Source organism: Parus major, chromosome 3, assembly GCF_001522545.3.
Source record: "Parus major isolate Abel chromosome 3, Parus_major1.1, whole genome shotgun sequence".
In the NCBI taxonomy this organism is placed as follows: Eukaryota; Metazoa; Chordata; class Aves; order Passeriformes; family Paridae; genus Parus; species Parus major.
The window spans coordinates 48,681,769-48,701,287 of NC_031770.1; the positions used below are offsets into that span (position 1 = coordinate 48,681,769).

Consider the following 19,519-nt stretch of genomic DNA (forward strand, 5'->3'; position numbering starts at 1 on the left):
ACTGGAAACCACTTCTACAATCACTCCTGATGCAAACAAGCTGTGGGTGTTCTGAAGTGGGGTGGCTACCAGATACACTGCTCAGTTGTTTTCTAAAATGGTAAATCCTAAACTCCTGAGAGGCTGATCTTTAGATATTATTTACTACCTCTCCTTTTTCAAAGTAGCCATCTTGTTTCTGCCAGTTCACTTCTAGCCTCATTGTATCTTAGTAAATAATAGTAATTACCATCCAAGGCTCGCTTTAAACCTGGCCTCCTCAATTCAATAAGGCTTTTTTATAGATATAAATATAACTAGAATGTCCCTTATACAACCAGAACGATATATCAGGCAGTCTGGACTTAACTTTCTCATCTAAAAAAAGAAACTGTCTGCATAATTTAGCACTGCTTTTGACGACACTGCTTCATTTTCCAATCAACAACCTGCTTAATACTGTAGCCTACTTCAGAACATGTTTCCAAAATTAGCTTTTGTTCTCACTTCTACTGTCCAATGAAAATACTACATTGCTGCTCCTCCTCATCCACACTTGGTTATACATGAATTTTATATATATATATATTTATATAAAATATACCTATTTTATACCTGAATATGTCAAGTGCCAATGATATATTTTCTAAATCAACTCGAAGTCATGTAAACATTAATAAACTTACATTTTTGTTGAATTAATTGGAGTCAGGATTAACATGCACATTTCTCAACACAACCTTCCAGGCTTTTTTTTTTTTGCCTGCCCCCATGACCTTCATATTTTTTTTCAAAATTGCAAAGGAACAGAGCCTTTGCTGCTACTCCTAGTCTCAAAATTCAACATGATGTAAATGTCTTTTGGAATGCATCACCAGAATCACAGCAAAAAAAGGTTTTGGCTGACCCCAGCATTTGCTGTGCTTCTAACTTCCTGCAGTTTTATAAATTTAACACTAGCCATTAAAAAAACAGCATAAAATGAGGACTGCATTTTAAGTTATGTATTCTTAAAAATACATAACGTCAGGAGACGTGTTTCTGATGTGTTGCATAGCTGAGGAAGTCAGGAACTCACCTGAGTTACCACATGAAGACTCATACTGGATCAGGTTTGAGATGTATTTTATACCAAGGGAGTTGAATATTTATTTTTAAAGCAGGTTCTTCTCAAGAATTTATATAAAAAGTGAGAGATAAAAATGAGAAAAAACCCTCTCAGTAACTAGGTATGTTCCTCAGCCTGTTTTCCAGTAGATGGATGCTCCAGTCTCTGAATGCTTGCAGTGTGTTTCAGCAACACTACAGTCAAATTCCACAAGCAGGATACATATTTCAAGGTAATCATTTATCTGTCTGACAGAGATGCGCTATTCTCTACCTTGCATCAGGGAAGTTGAAGAAAGTTTCACAATTCTCTTCTTTATTTTTATAAGTAACATTGCAGCTCTGGTCTCTCAGAAAAGATCTATCAATTTGTACCTTAAAGTTATTTTTTCTGTTATAAATTCATTTTAGTCTGAGCTAATTTGATAAGTAATGGAAGTCTTTCTTTAAGGAACGATCATATTAGCAAGAACAAAGAGCAGATGACAGCCTGTATAACAGTTTTCTGATTGTTCATTACCAGCATCAAAATCTTAAACAAGAGTTTTGAAACAAAGCTGCAAACAACAATAAAGTGAAACTTATTACATACTGACAATACAATACCAAGTGAGGACATTTTGCCCTGGTATGCCACTAATTTCAAGGTAAAAGAATCAAACAGCAGCAAGTGAGGAAGTTATCTGGCAAAACTCATCTTGGTATGAAGAAATTTGTGAAAGAAAAAGCAGAAAGAGCAGCAGAAGAAATATCCTAAATTTAGGATTTCATGGTTTTCAGCCATGCTGTAGTATGTCAACAAAGTGTTTATTTTTGGTTTTGTTATAAAGAAACTCACAAAATGTGGACTATGAATGCTGATTGCTACTATTATATGAGGCTGTTAAAAGGAACAATCATGACTTTTCCCAGTACAGTTAAATAACAGTCGTCTTCTTTCATAAACAGCCCAGTTTAAAACAAACACTAAACTTCAAGAATTTGTCTTAAATATTTTATTGGCTCTCTGTTATGCTTCAGAGGACACTTCACATGAAGCATTTAGATTTAGTTCATGAAGCATCTACCCTGGATACAATGCAATAATTCATACACTAGAGTAAATAGCTTCTCTTCTGCAGATCTGAACTATACCAGTGTATCCACAGAGTGCACCTGACACGTACAAACGTCTGACATTCCAAAGACAGGAGTATACCAGGGCACTACACGAAATCCTTCCTGACATGCTGTCATGGTTGCTTTTAGTAATTTCCATACATTTTCTCATCTAAGCATTAACATTTCCATCACCAGACTTCCATCTATCATTGCCTTACATTGACACCTGCTGGAAGTGACTGGGATCGTAAACCATTTTCTTTCCCCTCCTCAATTAGTGTCTGATTTAACTCTACAAGAACACCAACAATTCTACCTTCAGTAAACTAAGCACAGACATCTCAAAAACTAAGCCACATGACTTTTTAACAAACAAAAAAACATACACTGTGTAATTTCAGGCAATGTGTAATTCCCAAGGCTATTACTGCATGGGTTCTCAATCAGAAAATGTATTTTAATAACAGCCTTTTAGAAGATTTTTTTTCACTACCCCTTGGGTAGATTTAAACTCAACAGATTAAGTATGCAACCATTTACTGAGCTCTCAGGCTAATTAGCAAATAATTATTACTGTAAGAGTCACTAAATAGTGGCTTGACAAACATTTTACAAACAAGTTTATACAAAAAAATGTAACTAAACAGGCAATTATAACCCATATCTCTATTTTTAAAAAACCTGCTTTATTCACAAAATCAAATGTTGTGTTTAATGGCAACTTACAGACAAGAACAACTGAGGAATGTTTGTTAAAACAGCTTGTATGTACACAAACTACTGTCTCTCATTCTTCATAACGAAGATGCAGCTATTAGTACAGTTTGGTAAACTGAAGCACGTTGAAACAGTCGTTTGAAAATGTTTTTCCCCATATGCCAGAACTTCATCTACAAGCTTCACTGTTACAAACAACATCCTGCATGATACTTTTCGTTACTTTCAAACCCTGCTCTAAAGATGGGATCTCTCTCCCTTGATGTGATTTTTAAATTCCTCACAACAGAAAGCACATTTCAGATTGAAGCAGGTAGGATGAGTTAAGGTGGCTTTGCTTTATTATCAGAACAAGACTTTGGTTCTCACACACCTTGTATGCAAAACACAGACGTATTTCCATCAAAAAACAGAGACTTTTGAAGTATCATAAGCAGCAAGAAGAGAATAACAATTTCAAAGGCAGCCAAATAGAATTTATGTAATGTTATGTCAGTGTATATACAGCTGAAGACCTATCAAATTTTATAATTTTGCAAAGTTTCAAGACAGAATTCTTATATTGAAAGTTCAATAATATTAACACAGTATGACCACCTCACACAGGCATCAACATTACAGTATTAACACACAGACCTTACAGATCAGTTAGAAGTTTATTAATTTTATTTACTTGTTTTAATCTGGTAAGTGATCAAACTACTTTTAAAAGTGAATTTCACTAGGTATCCTGCATCATCACTGTAGTATTAAGGTTGAGAACTACTGAGCCTGTGAAAAGTACCAAAATGTAAACACCATCTTTGGAAATAGAAACAATCAGCCACCAAAACAAGTGCCATCAAAAATAGCAGTAAGTGGTAGCCTATGTCAACATGCTTTTCCTCCAACTTTTCCTGATTTTTTTAACTGTAAGAGCTCGGTCGGTGAAGGCAGAAATTAATGACTGCATATTAAGTCTGCCAAACTCATTCCGAATTAAAAGTTTCATAAAGCTGAAAAAAAAAACAACACTGGGCACGGAAAAACACAGTTATTTTACATAATGGGTCCACAGGAGTTAAAGGATCACATCTGCCAAGTAGTAACTAACTCCCTGGAAAAAAAACTGGTAATATTTTACAAAAGAAAAAAAAAATAAACAAAAAACACTGAACGTTAAGTTTCCTTCCAGACACCTAAATGGTGGGCAAGAGAACACTTTCCTAAAAAAATGTATCACTCTGACAAGCACAGGGCTGTTTTGTTTTGATTTTTTTATTTTTTTTTTGTACTGCATTCTCCTACAAAACCCACATCAAGAGCATTACAGGCTTAAAAGCACCGGATAGCCTAGATGATTTTGACACTCATCCCATGCCCACTTTATTTTCTTTTTATCTCAAAGACAACAGAGTTAGCAATACACACACTCGACATTTAGGGCTATGTTTCCTACCTTACAAAGCTTCTGGTAACGGGGAGAAGAAACTGCCATCCTCTGTAGACGATGCAACAACACCACAACTTTCTGAAGAGAGGTTCTCACCACAGCCATCATTTTAAGTTTGCCACACTTCTGAAGATACCTCAGAATTTGCATTATAAATGAAGAGCAACTATCATTTCCTCCCGGTCACTGGACAATGATTTGCCAGCATTCTGAGCATGCTCTCTTCCAGGACTGCTTTTGCAAGCTACAGGCTTTATACGTTTCAAAGGCAAAGAAGATTGATATAGCATAAGTTCTTCTCCCAGAATAACCCCGCAAAACAAATGCAAAAAAATAACAGCCTTCCCAGATTCTTCTAATCGGCGCTGCTCAGCTCTGCTTTTGCAGAGGGCAAATGAAGTTGAGCAGCTGATCGTCTGCCACTGTTCAGGAGTGTACTAAATAGCCAGGAAAAGGTTATTAATTTAAGCCTGAAAGCTGCAGGAACAAAAAAAGAATTCCTTCAGGAAGACAGCTCCAGTGTATCACAACACTTGTTCTTCCCTAGTAGCTGCTTTCTATCAGCAGCCTGAGTGCTTGCTCCCTCACTCTGGGAAAGGATGCTCTCGTTCTCAGACTGAACGCAGCTCTGGCAGAGCTGTAGACTGAGTGAATAACAGATTGTGTTATAAATCTTGAGAGAGGAGCACAGGGATACCTGCCCTCATTATATCAGCCGTACGATAAAGGCTAATAAATCACATAGGCGTTTCTCAAAACTAGATTACCCAACACAAAAGGGAAAACTGTGGGGGGTAAACCTCTTTCTATAAAAACTCTCTTAAAGCTAATTTAGTCAAAGCGATCTCAAAGGAGTCTCGCTTGCACCAGAAAGTAGGAATGTTTTTCACAAACCGTTTCCAATTAAATATTTTCCAGAATGACTTTACACAAGAAAAATAGGGGTTTTGACAAAGTAAAAGCATACAGTTGCATCAACCCCTTCTTTAAGTTATCCTTGAATCCAAAGAGCTAACTTTATTTTGATGTATTTCCCATGACAAAGCAGAATTACTTAAGCCATCAAAGGATGCTAGTAGGATGTTCAAGAGCATGGAAGTGTTTTGCTACCAGCAAAGCACTCCCAATGCAATACAGCAAAGATACCCTTAGATGTGGCAAAACTGCAGCTAACCAGAGCCAACTATTCATTGCTTCCAAAGGTGTTTTGATGAATTTACTTAAACCTGTATCAGAGGGGCTGCTGTAGCAAAGGTTCAGGGAGGCCTGAACACAGTAGGTGGAGCACTGATCATATGATTTTAAGTGCATACTTCCATTAGAAAAGGTACCTACACGTTTCAAGCACATCAATCAGCACAATATGCAGGCAACAGCTATCCTGACGAGTTCACATGATCCAAAATAATGCACAGCTTAGATGTCGTGCATTATATCCTGCTCTGCCTCTCCTAAGGCACTTTCCTATGAAGGAGATGAATGTAAGGTTCAGGTTCTTCATGCAGGACATTTAAAAACTCTTCCAATTCTGTGAAGACAACCTGTTCATCTTTATTTTTAGGAATCATTGTTTCTACCAGTCCTCACATAAACCTCATGTCCCTGTACTCTGCTTTCTTCTTGATTTGTCCACAACAATAACATCATTTTGAGCAAACAAATATACAGATTCCACTCTGTATATAGAAATCTTACCATCTCTATTCACCTTGGCAAACACATCTTTTCTCATCTTCACCACTTATTTGAACTGTTCCTCTGCATGTCCTTGCTCCTGGTTTACATCCATTCCCACCAGAATTCTGCTTCTTTAACCTTCCAGATTGAGCCTACCATGATCTGCTGACATGCTCTTACCAAATATCTTTTAAAGAAACCTATGAAGCAGCAGAACTCTGAAACCATGGAAGCTTTCAGAAATGACTGTGCAAAAGCTCAAACCCCTTCTGTGCAAGAGAGACCACACAGTCCACACCTTCTTAATTCAGTTTTGCTTTTATCTTCCCAGAGCTGTCAATCAACAAGTCTGAATCAAGCAGTGAGACAAACTGCTGGCCACTACTTACAGTAGCTTTTTTTGAACACCTTCACATCTGTAGGCACAGGACTTCACATATATTGCACTACTTCTTACTATTTCCTAGCTTACTTTCTGAATCTTTTTTCAAACTAGGTTTTAATCTCTTCTCACTGCTAAATATTTCCCAACAGCCTTTTGTATCATTTTGGCACTAACCTGAATGAAAAGTTTTCTACAACATTTAGATATTGAGAGAATTAATTGAACTGACTGATTATGTAACTGTGGATTTCTCCTTTTTGAAAAGAGATTGCTACCACACTAAGTCTGCATTATTTGCATAGTACTGTTGCTTCAGGTATCACAATGAAAGGCAAAACAACACTTCAGGGCTGAGATCATTGATTCCACTGTAGAGTGACTTGAGCTGCAGCCAAACAAGTTAGGCCCAAAATGTAATGGAGGATAGTCCTCCCATGCATGCACAGATGCCAGTTTAACAGATGATCCTATTTTGAAAATGCATGACATGTAACAACAGCAACCACAACAAATTCATAATGTTTTGTCTAGGTTCAGCTCATTTCACCTAGAATTTATCATGACTTAAACTCATAGTAAAGTTTTATTTAAGGCCCTTGGGGGCAGAGGCATCTTCACACAGAGCAGAGAAGGTTATAATCCCTGCATTCTTCTGAAAACCATTCAATCACCAACCTTAAAAACCAATACTTTTTTACATATTCAGCGAAGTGCCAAGAGAACAACATCGTTATTTTACACCACATAACAGGGGAACAGGAAATGATCTTTGTTTAATCAGAAAATAAGCTTAAGAACTTGCAAGGGAGTAGGCTTGATCTTTTGAGGTACAGCAAGATGTTAGAGCTTCATTTTGTTTTCAGAAGTGCGACAAATATTTGAAAACAGTGATTTTGGAGTGTTTGCCAGTGTCATGTTATGAATGTTTGTTTTCATTTACATGTAAAATAACACTAAGATGGTGGGGGACAAAATTCATTCTGGAAGTCATTATGCTATGACAGTCTTTGACAAGCTCTACTTCACTTCCTAGGGTAGCCAGAAAAGGCTTACAATATTACATAAGGTCATGGGTGAGTTAAATGAAGATGCATCATGTGTAGAAACACATGGTCTCAGAAAGAGATGGACAGTATCAGGTACCAGGATGCTGAACCAGGGAAGGTCATGGCCCAGCACCTCCACCTGCCTTTTCAGTTGTTACAAGCCAGGACAACATGCACAATCAGGGCTTAGTTATCGACCTTCTCCTTCTCTCACAGCAGGCAGTCTTGCCCAACACTCTTCCCCTCACACAGCAAATTCAGGCAATTTTAATCAGATTGCAGAACAACAAAGAATGGCAAACAACCTTCCATACTCACAGTGCTTCATAGCCACACAGAGCCAACAAACTGAAATAACAGCTGTATCTTGGTGTGATTGACTACACAGAAGGCAAGGTAACACAGAAATAAGTCTATTTACACACAGCACTGCCTTCCGTTGTTAGCTGCCTGTGCCCTGTTTTAGCTCTTCCACCTCCACTACATTACACTAGTTGGGAGTGATGCCAATAGAAAGCATAACATTAAGTTCTAAGTGTCACCACTACAGACTAGTCTCAGCATTTCACAAAAAAACCACACCTCTACAGATGAGTTACCTGACTGACTAGAATCATTTGACCATTGGTGAGTGACATTTCATCTTCAGCAGATACAAGCTTCCACGAAATATTGTGCTCTTCACTATGATTAACAAGAACAGCTTGCTATCAGATCCTTTTAACAGTCTTGTTTCATTTCAGCTCAGCATAGATATGTTCAGATTAAGAGCACTATTAAAAGAAACATCTTTTTTTCAGTATAAACTTCTCAAACCCACTTAGAGATCACAGATGACATTAATCCAAACACAGACTGCAGGATTTAATAAGTGGTGTCAGTTAAACTCCTTAGTTATTTCTAAGGTTTCCAGTCTGGGGCATGAACAAGAAGCAAGGCCAGCTGGGGAGCTGCTGGGCAGTAGGAGAGGGAGAAGAGGTAATCCAAGCACGACAACTTCTTGGATTGCCAAAAAAGCAGGAGGAAGGTGGCAGACAGAAATAGGAGAGAGTGCAGCCCAGGAGGGCTTTACTTGGAGTGAAGTAGATTAAATTGTTTGGTTGGACAATCACGCAACATGACTTGGTTTAATGAAGCGTACACTTCCTGAATGCAGTCACCCTCCAAGGACATTTAAGAGCCCTCAGTGCCAAAGACATACACACAAATACGTACTTCAAACCTTAGGAGGACAAATCTGCTTCCTTCATACACCTGACTTCTAAAACACTGTTTTAGGAAACACCTTTCAATAGGCTGCAGCTTTCCCCAGTCAAGTAGATAGCTTTTCTTTTTAACATTTGCCATTGAGAGAAACCTGAATAACAGCAATATTATTTACTTTCTCACCTGCATCTGCTTTCTGAGTTCCCTTATGCAGACATTGTCCTGAGCAGTGTTCTCACGCTCGGATGCATCTGCCAGAACGTTTACTGTTGTCTCTGCCTCTTGAAGCCACTTGAGGAAGCTCTCCAGATCCTTGTGTGAGGCCTGTACTGTCTTCATCTCTGTCTCCAAGAAATTCTGCCTATCAAGAGCTCTGAAAAGAAGACAAGTGTCAGAATATACCCCCATATATACATCATAATGAAACTACTAAAAGGAAATCTCAAAGATATCTCTAGTAAGAAACTACACATCTGTACAGCTTGTTTTATCATTATTTATCTCATTATTTTTAGTGTATTTATAGCTACTCACAGATGTCCTGAACTGGTTATGCATTTGACAGATCTTTTGAAAAAGGCATGCAGTTAAAACTCAATTATTAATTGAAAACCTAGATTTTCCTTTGAGATGTTACCATTATCAACTTATGCTATCCCAAATAGTATAAGTGTTATTTCCATGTGTGACAATTGGGCTTTTCCCCACCAACAAAAACCACATATGGAGCAGAAGCACTGAGTACTTGGGGTATTTTTACTCCTCTTTTACAGTAAGCAGAAACACTGCCATCAATTCTTATGAGTTCAAGTGCTAAGGGATGCAAAGTCAGACACCTGGGTCTCTGCCAGAAGACAAGACTTTCCATACTATCACTCAAACATACAGAATAATACACTGCCATCACAACAGTCAACCCAAGCTCAACAAACTTAAAACACTTAAAAGAAAAAGACTGGCAGAATATGGTCCAAATTTTCAATCTTCCAAAAGATTTCCAACTGATGCAAACATTAAACATTTGTGTTCGTAAGGGGATCTTTTCATGCAATAACAATATAATCCAAACATTTTAAGTTATCAGCAACTTCAAACAATTTCCTAGAAAAAAAAAATCACCTTACAATTCTGCATAACAGTACTGTCTCCTAGTGATTGAAATGAAACTCAGATGAGAAACTATTATAGTCATCAATTTTAAAAGCTCTGATTAGCAGCATTAATAAAGCATGACAAACTAAATTTTATCCATTTGAGGCTGTTATTCTGCACCACTCCTCACAAAATCAGGACAAAAGAAAAAAGCTGTCTCACACCAGCACACTGTAGAGCAACCTCTAATAGCTAGAATGCTTCTGCTGAGTAAGTAGAAAGTCCAATTTTATTTTCATATCAAGCACTAGCTGTATTATAGGATTTTAGGGGTAAAGTGATATTTAATTTCAAGACAGACAAGGCCAAAACACTCAGTATTTGGTATTTCCACGTTTCTCCAGACAGGCCCAAACTTGTGTCTTCTGCATCCTCCCATCTACTTCAGCTTTCTTTTTTCCTTGCCATGCTGTGGCAAAACTACTGATCAGCAGTATGAAGGAATAACTATGTTTGGAATTTCAGAACAAGTTAAAATATTCCTTTTAGAAAAGAAGCAGTGGGTGTTCAGTACCATTCATGATGGCAATTCAAAGCATGCAGCCTGGTTCACTAGCACATCAGATGAGACAGATACAAGTAAAAGCTGTTTTCTCTCAAAGACGGTGAGGAAATCTCACGCAACCCCAATTCTGCCAGGTTCACATTCCTAAGTTTTAGGATAACCAAGTGAACTTTTTAGAGACAATTTGCACAAACATAGTTTTGCAACCCCTACTTTAGGAGCTTAGGTTTTACATCACTTGTTAATAATTGCTTTATCCAAAATAAGAGTCTAAGAATCATTCCTGACTTTGTGCTTGCCCAAGTTTTGGCTACTAGCAAATGGCTAGGAGAGCAAGTAGTCTTCATTCTTGCTTCTCACCTGCAGCTGGAATGCTTCACCCAGTCTTGAGAAAAAAAAATAGTAAGTAACACGCTAGGGATAACAAGTAGTTTGATTGATATTGTCCAGAAAAGTTAATAAGCACCAGCTAAAAAATTAGAGCACACCAAGGAACTGTGAGAAAAACATAAACTAAAAGCAGTTATGAGTTCTAACTTCAAAGCCCTCTCCCCTCTGCAGGGATTTTCTTCCCTAGCAGGGGGTTAAGGCCAAAGGTGGAAGAACAGGAGTGAAAGCAGCAAGAACAGACTGGTAATAAAGGTGACCTTCAAAGAAAAAGAACAGCCCCAAAGGATGAAACACAAAGTGACCCAGATCTCTAAGTCTAAGTACTGATGTATTAGATAGGAATCAAGACAAGTTGAACTTTGAAGTTAACAACATTCACTGAAGAATATTTCCTTCATCCTAAAGTTTTAATTTCTCATGCTTTCTGCTTGGTTGAGCTTTATGCAAAGAATGAAATCCTATTACTGACCCACTGCTGCCATATATTTGAATTAAAGCTGAAAAACCATCCTGTCACTAAATACGTACAAATTTACAACTAACTTTCTAAGATTATATGTGTGTTTTTAAAGAGACCATGTTTAGCAGTAGTGAGCAACACTTTTAGAGAGCAGATTGAGATACTTTCCTCCCCTGCTAATAAAGACCTCAAACATAAAAAACGGAGAATTCTGTACTACAGATTAAAAACTACCCCATGCTATGAAAATATAATTCAGATTTTCGTACAATTCCAACACAATTAGAGCAGCCTCAAAAGACAGAGGATCTGTACATCTTCCAGGCTGCAAAAACTAAACATGGGGAGAAGCTGGAGAATTATTTTTAAATGCAGCTAACTTAATACAGTGTTAGTGGAGAAACTCTATGCAGATTCTATTGGCAAACACACACCCAAGAAAAGAAATTGTTATTCTATTATTTAAGTTTTCATGGCTCTGTTCCACCCATTATTTTATCAGATTTATACCAAAAACCTGCAATGCATACATGTGCATAATCAAAAGAAATTCAGAAATCAACATCTGAAACAGTACAGAAAGCAGCTATAATCCATTACCAAGGCAGCACAAACACATAGAATGACTATAGTTTCCCCCTGAAGTATAAAAATAGAACATAAATAGCCACTGGGCAAAGTATCCAATTTACACAATGTCAAGATGGGGGAGCTCCAATCTCTTAAGGCCAACAGTTTTAAAATAAGCTCCTTCACTTTACATGCCATGGCTACAAACTTCCTGGTAGTGTTCTTATGGTGACTACAACAACAATCCTTCCAGGAGATATTACTAAGGACCCTTTCCACAACCTCCAAGTAGGGGAACAAACTGCTATTTTAAAGCATTATGCTAGAAATATGGATTTATTCCTCTTGAAGCCATAGGGCTACATGTCCACTCTAAGTATAAGCCCCACATGTCCCAACATCTGTCACAAAAAGTAAGCCTCGTCACTGGTATTTCCATTTCTTGCATTTGAATCATGTATAAAAACCTTCATCCTGTTGAAAAAGTGTTTTTGTTGCACATTCTCCCCTTTTAGTTCCACCACGCTGCTCTGATGGGGTTACACTGAGCAGCTCCACACTGGCTACCCAATGGCTCTCTGAGTCGTCCTTTACATTCTGCCACTAGTTAATAAACAAAGCAGATATTCACCTTCCTTAGGCTGCAGACTTCAAACAGTAGCCCCAGTGATCATTAAGGAGCTTCAGTTATACACAACAAAATGCAGTAGCTTATTATTTTAGACTTTAAGCAGATTCAAAACTAATTAGAGGCTTCCAGGCAGGAGCTCTGCTTTCTGGTCACCTTCTCTGAGTAGTGGGCAGTTTGATGCCAGTTCTAGCCATAACACTGCAAAGTCTGAATGTGAATGAGACTACTACAGAGTTTTAGTCTACTGTCAATGCTAATCCAACAAGGAGCTGTTTCCCTTCGTCCTCTAATTAACTAGGAAACAAGCTGCCGCATCCAAAGCACAAAATGACAGAAAAACTATCTTCCTCCAAGGAAGGATAAGATGACATTCTACTCTGCTTCCTTCGTTACCTGCTTACTGAGAACAGTCCTGCTGAGAAGGACTTGGGGGTGCTGGTGGGTGAGAGGCTGGACATGAGCCAGTAATGTGTGCTTGAAGCCCAGAAAGCCAATCCTGTTCTGGGCTGCATCCAAAGCAGTGTGGGCAGCAGGGTGAGGGAGGGGATCCTGTCCCTCTGATAAGACCCCTCCTGGAGTGCTGCATCCAGCTCTGGGGCCCCAGCATAAGAAGGATGTGGACCTGTTGAAGTAGGTCCAGAGGAGAACCACTAAAATACTCTGAGAGCTGGAGCCCCTCTTCTATGAGGAAAGGCTGAGAGTCAGAGTTGCTCAGCCTGGAGAAGCAAAGTCTCCCAGAGGACCTTATAACAACCTTGCAGACCCTGAAGGGGGCCTACATGAAACATGGAGAGGGACTTTTTGCAAGGGCATGTAAGGACAGGACAAGAATAATGGCTCTAAACTCAAAGAGGACATATTTAGATTAGCTATTAGGAAAAAAATCTTCACTGTGAGGGTGGTGAAGCACTGGAATGGGAGAAGCTGGGAACGTCCCATCCCTGGAAGTGTCCAAGGTCAGACTGAATGGGGCTTTGAGCAATCTGATCGAGTCATCTATGGTCTGCCCACGGCAGGGGGGTAGGAACTGGATGATCACCTCCAATTCAAACTGTTCTGTAATTCCACAGTTTCTATAACATTCTCCTCCTCTCACTCCTCAACAGATAGCATCTCCTTAAGCTTTATTAAGTAGTCTTTTCATTCCTTTAACTGGCATTCCATTTCAAAGGCAGTTGCTTCTTTCACATGCACATATATACATACAGACTTCAGCTGTCATCTTCCCCACTCCCACATACAGAGGATCAATTTTGTCTTCTCTCCAACCACAATGCATATAGACTTTTAGATTTCAGAGTGAGACACTATTCTAAATGTTATTTGTCTATCAATACCAAATATTCTAAAGCATTTCTGCAGAAATTAGATTACCCTGATTATGCATAGGAAATACCACCTTTTCATCGAGACATATCTGCAGATACATCTTAAATAGAGGATGAATAGAAGGAAGGAAGGAATAAAAGGAATTTCAGTTCCTACAGCACAAGTATTTTTTAGGTGGGAGTACTGGAAGGGTTTCACTCGAGGTCCCAAAGCACAGCCCCGTTCAGGGGAAGTTTCCATTAGATGAGAGACCATGAGGAATTAATGCATGGGAAGATGAAGTTGAACACTCTCAGCCTTACAAAAAGGAAGGACAATAGCAAACTACAAATACACAAATCATATCAGCATTAAAGAATAAGAGAGGAACTTTCAAAGACACTTAGAGAATAATAGCCACAGGAAAACCTAAAACCAAACATGAGAAGTCCCTTCTTTTTCTGCTTAAAAATATACCACATAAATGGGAAGTCGTACAGAACCTTTCCATTGTGAACTGTGAGAATTTCAATCACCTAAAGAGCTTGACTGCAATTGACTAATTATCCCCAGCAGCCCTAAATGCTGCACCAAAGCACACAGAGAAGAGACTACAATACACATGTATAAAGAGAATGCACATCTAAGACACCAGCTGCTACAGATAGAGTGAAACCTTATAATTACCTTTGGTTCAGATTAACCCAGCAAGTGTTCATTTGGTCAGTGGTTTCCTTCACCTTCCTTGAGTCATCATCACGATACTCTCGAAGCAGTTTATTAGAAAGATCATTGAATGCTGCTACTGTGATGTCACCTCTGTGCAAATCCTGTACTAACAGCTAAAAAGCAATGCCAAATGAGATACATAAAAATCAGGCTATTTCTCATATTATGCATTTTATCAGCTATTATAAACCATCCCCTCATTTTTTTCCTCTTTTTTAAAAGGCAAAATGTGCACATTTTTCATCTAGGAGTACAACTTTAAAGAGGCAATCTACAGATATTAACTATCCTGATAATGAACTGATCAAAACAGATATAGGTGAGAAAAAGTGGTATTTGCCCAGAACTGCCAAAGGTTAGAGAAATCCTCTTTTATAGTCTATGGGCAACAGAAATAAAAACACGTCTGTATTCTGAGTAGCATGAATAAGTCTGAATTATTATAATAGCAATATAAGTGGCATCTAAAAGCAGCATAAATGAAATTTGCAGTATGAGAATTTGATTTCATTTTTTGGGGTATGTTGGTTTTGGCTTTTTGTTTGTTTAAAATTAAGAAAATGCATTAGAAATGTTTATTTTCGCAAGATATTTAACGTGCCTTGACTTTAGAAAATCTAAACTCAAGATTATTTCTAAATGAAAAACAATATTTGCATATATATACACACACACACACACACATATATATATGCAGTTACATATTATGGCCTCAAATTTTCTGTTTGGGCATGGGCCTGCTTTCACTTAAGAAAACAAAGTAGACCTAATAGTCCATTTCTATTTCCCTGCTCACGTAGAGATGGACACTAGTCAGATAGTTGTGCAAAGCACACAACTTCACTGTGTACTTAAACAGCTATGGACTGGTAAGCAGCTCTCCCATTCATACTCCCTGCCTCTTTTCATTCCCAGCTGCACCCCTACATTTCCCCTGCATGAATATGTAAGTGCATATATCTATATATATATATATACACATATTTTTTAAACTCTATTATATCCCTGTTCTAAATACTGCACTGGTAAGAGCCTCCTCACTGCTTTATGTCTTTAGTTCTCATACTGTGCCACCTACAGCCTGCCCTTTTTCTGACAGCCACCAGGACAAAGGACACTAGACTTACAGATTTATCACAGCGTGCTTGACATGATATAAAAAGCATCATAGATTGCAAAAAAAACCGAACAAAAAAAAGCATTGGATATGCCTGGCACCCACCAGAAGTGAAATTCAGGACAATTTAAAATACCTTAGTCCATTCCTTGACTTACTAAGCTACTGTTAAATATTTCTATAAAGTCAATTGTGTGGCAAAATTTAAATCACTAAATTTTAATTGGTCTGGGGTTTAGGCTTTTTGCATAACATCGTTTCTTTGATGCTACATTATACTCCTTTCAGCTAAGCTTCCAAAGACACACATGAACACATGATACCTGTTTACCTACCAGAATGGGATTCTTGGGAAGTCTGAGATGTTGAAAAACAGACAATTAAGAAAATATCATACCCAAAAAGAGAGAAAATAATACAACAACTAAAGTGCACATTCACTCATCATCAGCACTGCTCAATCAGTAGCATTACACAGCCTCAGGAATCTGGTATGGAAAAAAAATGAGCATAAATGATCTTACTTTGCTCTCTGCAATCTGTTTGGCAAGCATCTCCTTTGGGGCCTGCAGGAGCATTCTCAGACGGATCTCACACTGCTCCATGAGGTGCTCCATCTCCTTCCTCTGCTCGTGCCACTGCAGGCTGTCTGTCAGCATGTACTTCAGCTGCTGCTGCCGCACCTCCACGCTGTGCTGGGTATTGTCCCACTGGTTCTTCAGCTTCTCCACTGCAGAGGACAACACACAACATGAAAAATATGAGGCAAATGAAAAAATAGCTGTAACTACCTCTTAATTTTCATGGCAAAAGGCAGTAATACAAGACATTCTCAAATACAACAGTCTCCATACTCAGTATTTTAGTTCCTCGTGTAGTTGACATATTCACAGAAGCCAATGAAAAAATCATTTGGTTTCCTCTTGTTTAAGCAGGTCAGCATACAAGTAACAACTATTATTTCTGGAATATTTCAAAGTCATTATTTAAAGTACACACACATAGGAAACTGCACTGCAGAGATATGCCAGCAGCAGGGCTCCAAGGAGCACAATTTTAGGGTGATTGGACCAGCAAGTCATCTTTGTGCATCTGTAACTCAAACCAGTACAAATAAATAAGTAAATAAATACTGCTTAGCTTGTACAAAGCAAACTGACCACTCCAGACCACCACCTCATGGCACCTGGACTACAATTTTGGCAAGGTAGAATCATTCTACAAGACTGTAACAACCTGCTTTGGCAACTTAATTCCACCACAGGTCTCTACAGAATTAAGTAGATTACACACAGCACAGCGGAGTTATTGATTCCACCCCACTTCCTTCATGTGGAAGGAATTCCATTCCTCTCTCAATAAAGAGTTGCATTAGATGATGGATAAACACACTTAACCTTTAATAAACAAGGAGTGAAAAAGACAACATAAGAGCCTAGAACAAAAAGTGCATCACAAAAAGCAGTGAATCTGTCTTTAGAGAGAAATGCATGGCATCATACCTTTCCCTGGATACTTACAGACCATTAAATTAAGTGGATTACTTGTAAGTTTATAGAGGTGGAAACAGGTTTCTCTACTACCTGTTGTGACAGTTACAGGGAACAAATTGTATCACTAAGAATGTGATAAAAAACAATGTTGTAAAAAATTCTGTAAGAATAATGTAAAAAAGTGAATGGAGAAAAGCAAAACCAAAAAAGGCTAAGCTGGATTTCTTGAATATCTCTCTGTTATGATCAGAAAGAGATACCCAGTGTGTAAGACATTCAGTGTATTTATTTTAACAGTAAGTACCCAATTTTATTAGAAAATTAACACACTTGATGCTCAAATCAATTCAAATTTCCATGAAGTAAAAATGCCAAAGGTTGCATTTAAATTGAACCAATTTAAGTGTTTTTCATTTTTTTAACCTTTTGCAATTATACAAAGCCATTGTGCTTCATCTGCTTGAGAAAAATCTCTTAACTTTAATATATTCAACAATATCCACAAAGCTCTCAAAGACTGTGGCAGCAAAGCCCACCTATCAGAGTGAATATCACTCCATCATGCTGGTGGACAACCCTAATAATTTGTGCAATATAGATTCATCCACTTCAACCCACAGGCAGCTTGTGGATTAATTTTCAAACACAGAATTTGACATTTACATAGTAGTATTGCTATTATAGAACAAATTCTTATTAATGGACAGATTAACCTTACTCTCTATACTGCTGACATATTTATCCTTTTTTTTACCCCCAGCCAAACAGGTCAGAAAAACAGTGACATTCCTGGTAGACTTAGCATTTGGTGGGTTCAAGAGGTAAGTTCCTAAATAAAGTTGTCATGGGCACCAGTCTGATGTCACAGGCAGAAGGACTAGAAAGAATTCCTGATGAAACTGGTGTTTTCTATTCCCAGTGTCCATAAAGCAATCGGGAGGGACATTCCAGAGAAGGAAGCTCTTCTCTGTTTCTCTGCTTCTAACAATTTGAATAATTATGCTTCATCTGACAACACAGCAGACTCACAGGAGGTTGTAGGACATTGGCATATTCTGATATATATTTGGCGCCTATACATACTCAGTTTAAACTACAAGGTGCAAAAGCAGCCCTGAGCTTCACTTTTCCAAAAAGAGCAAACTTTTCTTAACAAATGTCAGTGGTTTAATAAAATCTTAATTTTTTTCACGTTTCATGACGGGCAGAACATCTTCACACACATCTAAAGTATCTACTGGAAGCTTAATCCATGGCACCATATACAACTTCTCTTTTCTCACCCCGGATGAGCACGACCATACTCGAACTTCTACCACAGAGTCCTTTACTTCTTGTTCAGCTTTTCTGAAGAAGCCAGAATGTTTTCTGACTGAGCCCATGTCCCCTTGTTGACTGACTCCCACAGACTATATGGTTATTATCCTGGCCCGAGTTTCCACCTCACCACTAGCTCTGAGCGACTGCAAAACGAAGTTGGTTCTTTGAATCTTACTGCCCCTCCCAATCCATAGCCTGTGAACCTCAGACAGCAGATGCCACCTCATCAGACCCTCAGAAAAACCACCCATCTGTGGGCTTTCCATCTGACCACATCATCTCCATCAAGTCTAATGAACACCAAAGAAATTCATGTAGATGGAGTAAAAGAAAAGTGCATAGAGGAGAACATAAGAAAATAGATCTTTCCATTTTTACTTCTAACTATGGTATTCCCTGCTGCATGAATTTTCTAATCTTAGCAACCAGCAAAGCTTAAGACTTCAAAAAACAGATTGTCCATTAGTTTCAAATTGTGACAATTGCACATTTCTTAGGCACCAGTAAAATAAATTTTCAAAGAGTGGGGACCTTTAAACTGAAAATTAAATTTTCAAGTACACATCAGTGACTTAAAAGCTCTACTCTCAGGCAACAATTTTCAAAATACACAGGCAAAGTCATTGTCCTCAAGTCAATACATTCACATTTTCAAATGTCCAGTGTCTCAGAGTTCAACAAAAAAGAAACACGATTAGCTCCATTTCTCAATAAATAAAATCTTCATTACTGGGTCTGTGACTGTGAAGCAATGCAAATCCTTCCCAAAATATTTCAAAATCCCAGCAAAACTATTGACCTTTACACTTGAAAACATGGTCAGTCAAAAAAACAAGAAGTGACTCTTGTTTCAGGAATTTTCATTAGACTGTTTAAGTGAAAGCCACCTAACTTCCAAGTTTTCTTTTCTTTTTCAAGGAAGACAACTTAAGCTATGCTCAATCAAGAATTTTAGAAAAAGACATGAAGATTTTTTTATTGCAGTGGAAACAATGTATTTGCAAACATAGGATGGAGAAACTTACTTTTTTCTGTGATCTCTGTCCTAATGTCTGAACTGGAAGTTTTGTTTTTCAGATTCTGAGCCAATGTAAAAACAGAATCAAGCTGAGGGTGCCGATGGTCCATATCTGCATTGGTTATCTGTTGAGAATTAGGATATGATTTTTAAGTCCAAAAAGCAGAAAATAATTA

General features: G+C 38.1%; 1 protein-coding gene across 4 annotated transcripts in view; it reads right to left on the reverse strand.

Moving 5' to 3' along the window:
* UTRN (utrophin) overlaps positions 1 to 19,519 on the reverse strand; it is a 339,710-nt gene that overhangs the window by 169,770 nt on the left and 150,421 nt on the right. For 3 of the 4 annotated variants that reach the window (XM_015621645.2, XM_015621646.1, XM_015621643.1), the window contains 4 exons: positions 19,351 to 19,468; positions 16,037 to 16,242; positions 14,354 to 14,508; positions 8,834 to 9,023 (listed from right to left, as the gene is read on the reverse strand). In XM_015621645.2, coding sequence (XP_015477131.1) covers positions 8,834 to 9,023; positions 14,354 to 14,508; positions 16,037 to 16,242; positions 19,351 to 19,468 — 669 coding nt within the window. Of the gene's footprint in view, positions 1 to 4,342; positions 4,984 to 8,833; positions 9,024 to 14,353; positions 14,509 to 16,036; positions 16,243 to 19,350; positions 19,469 to 19,519 lie in introns of those variants that run through there. The other variant, XM_015621647.3, reaches the window with a different exon arrangement.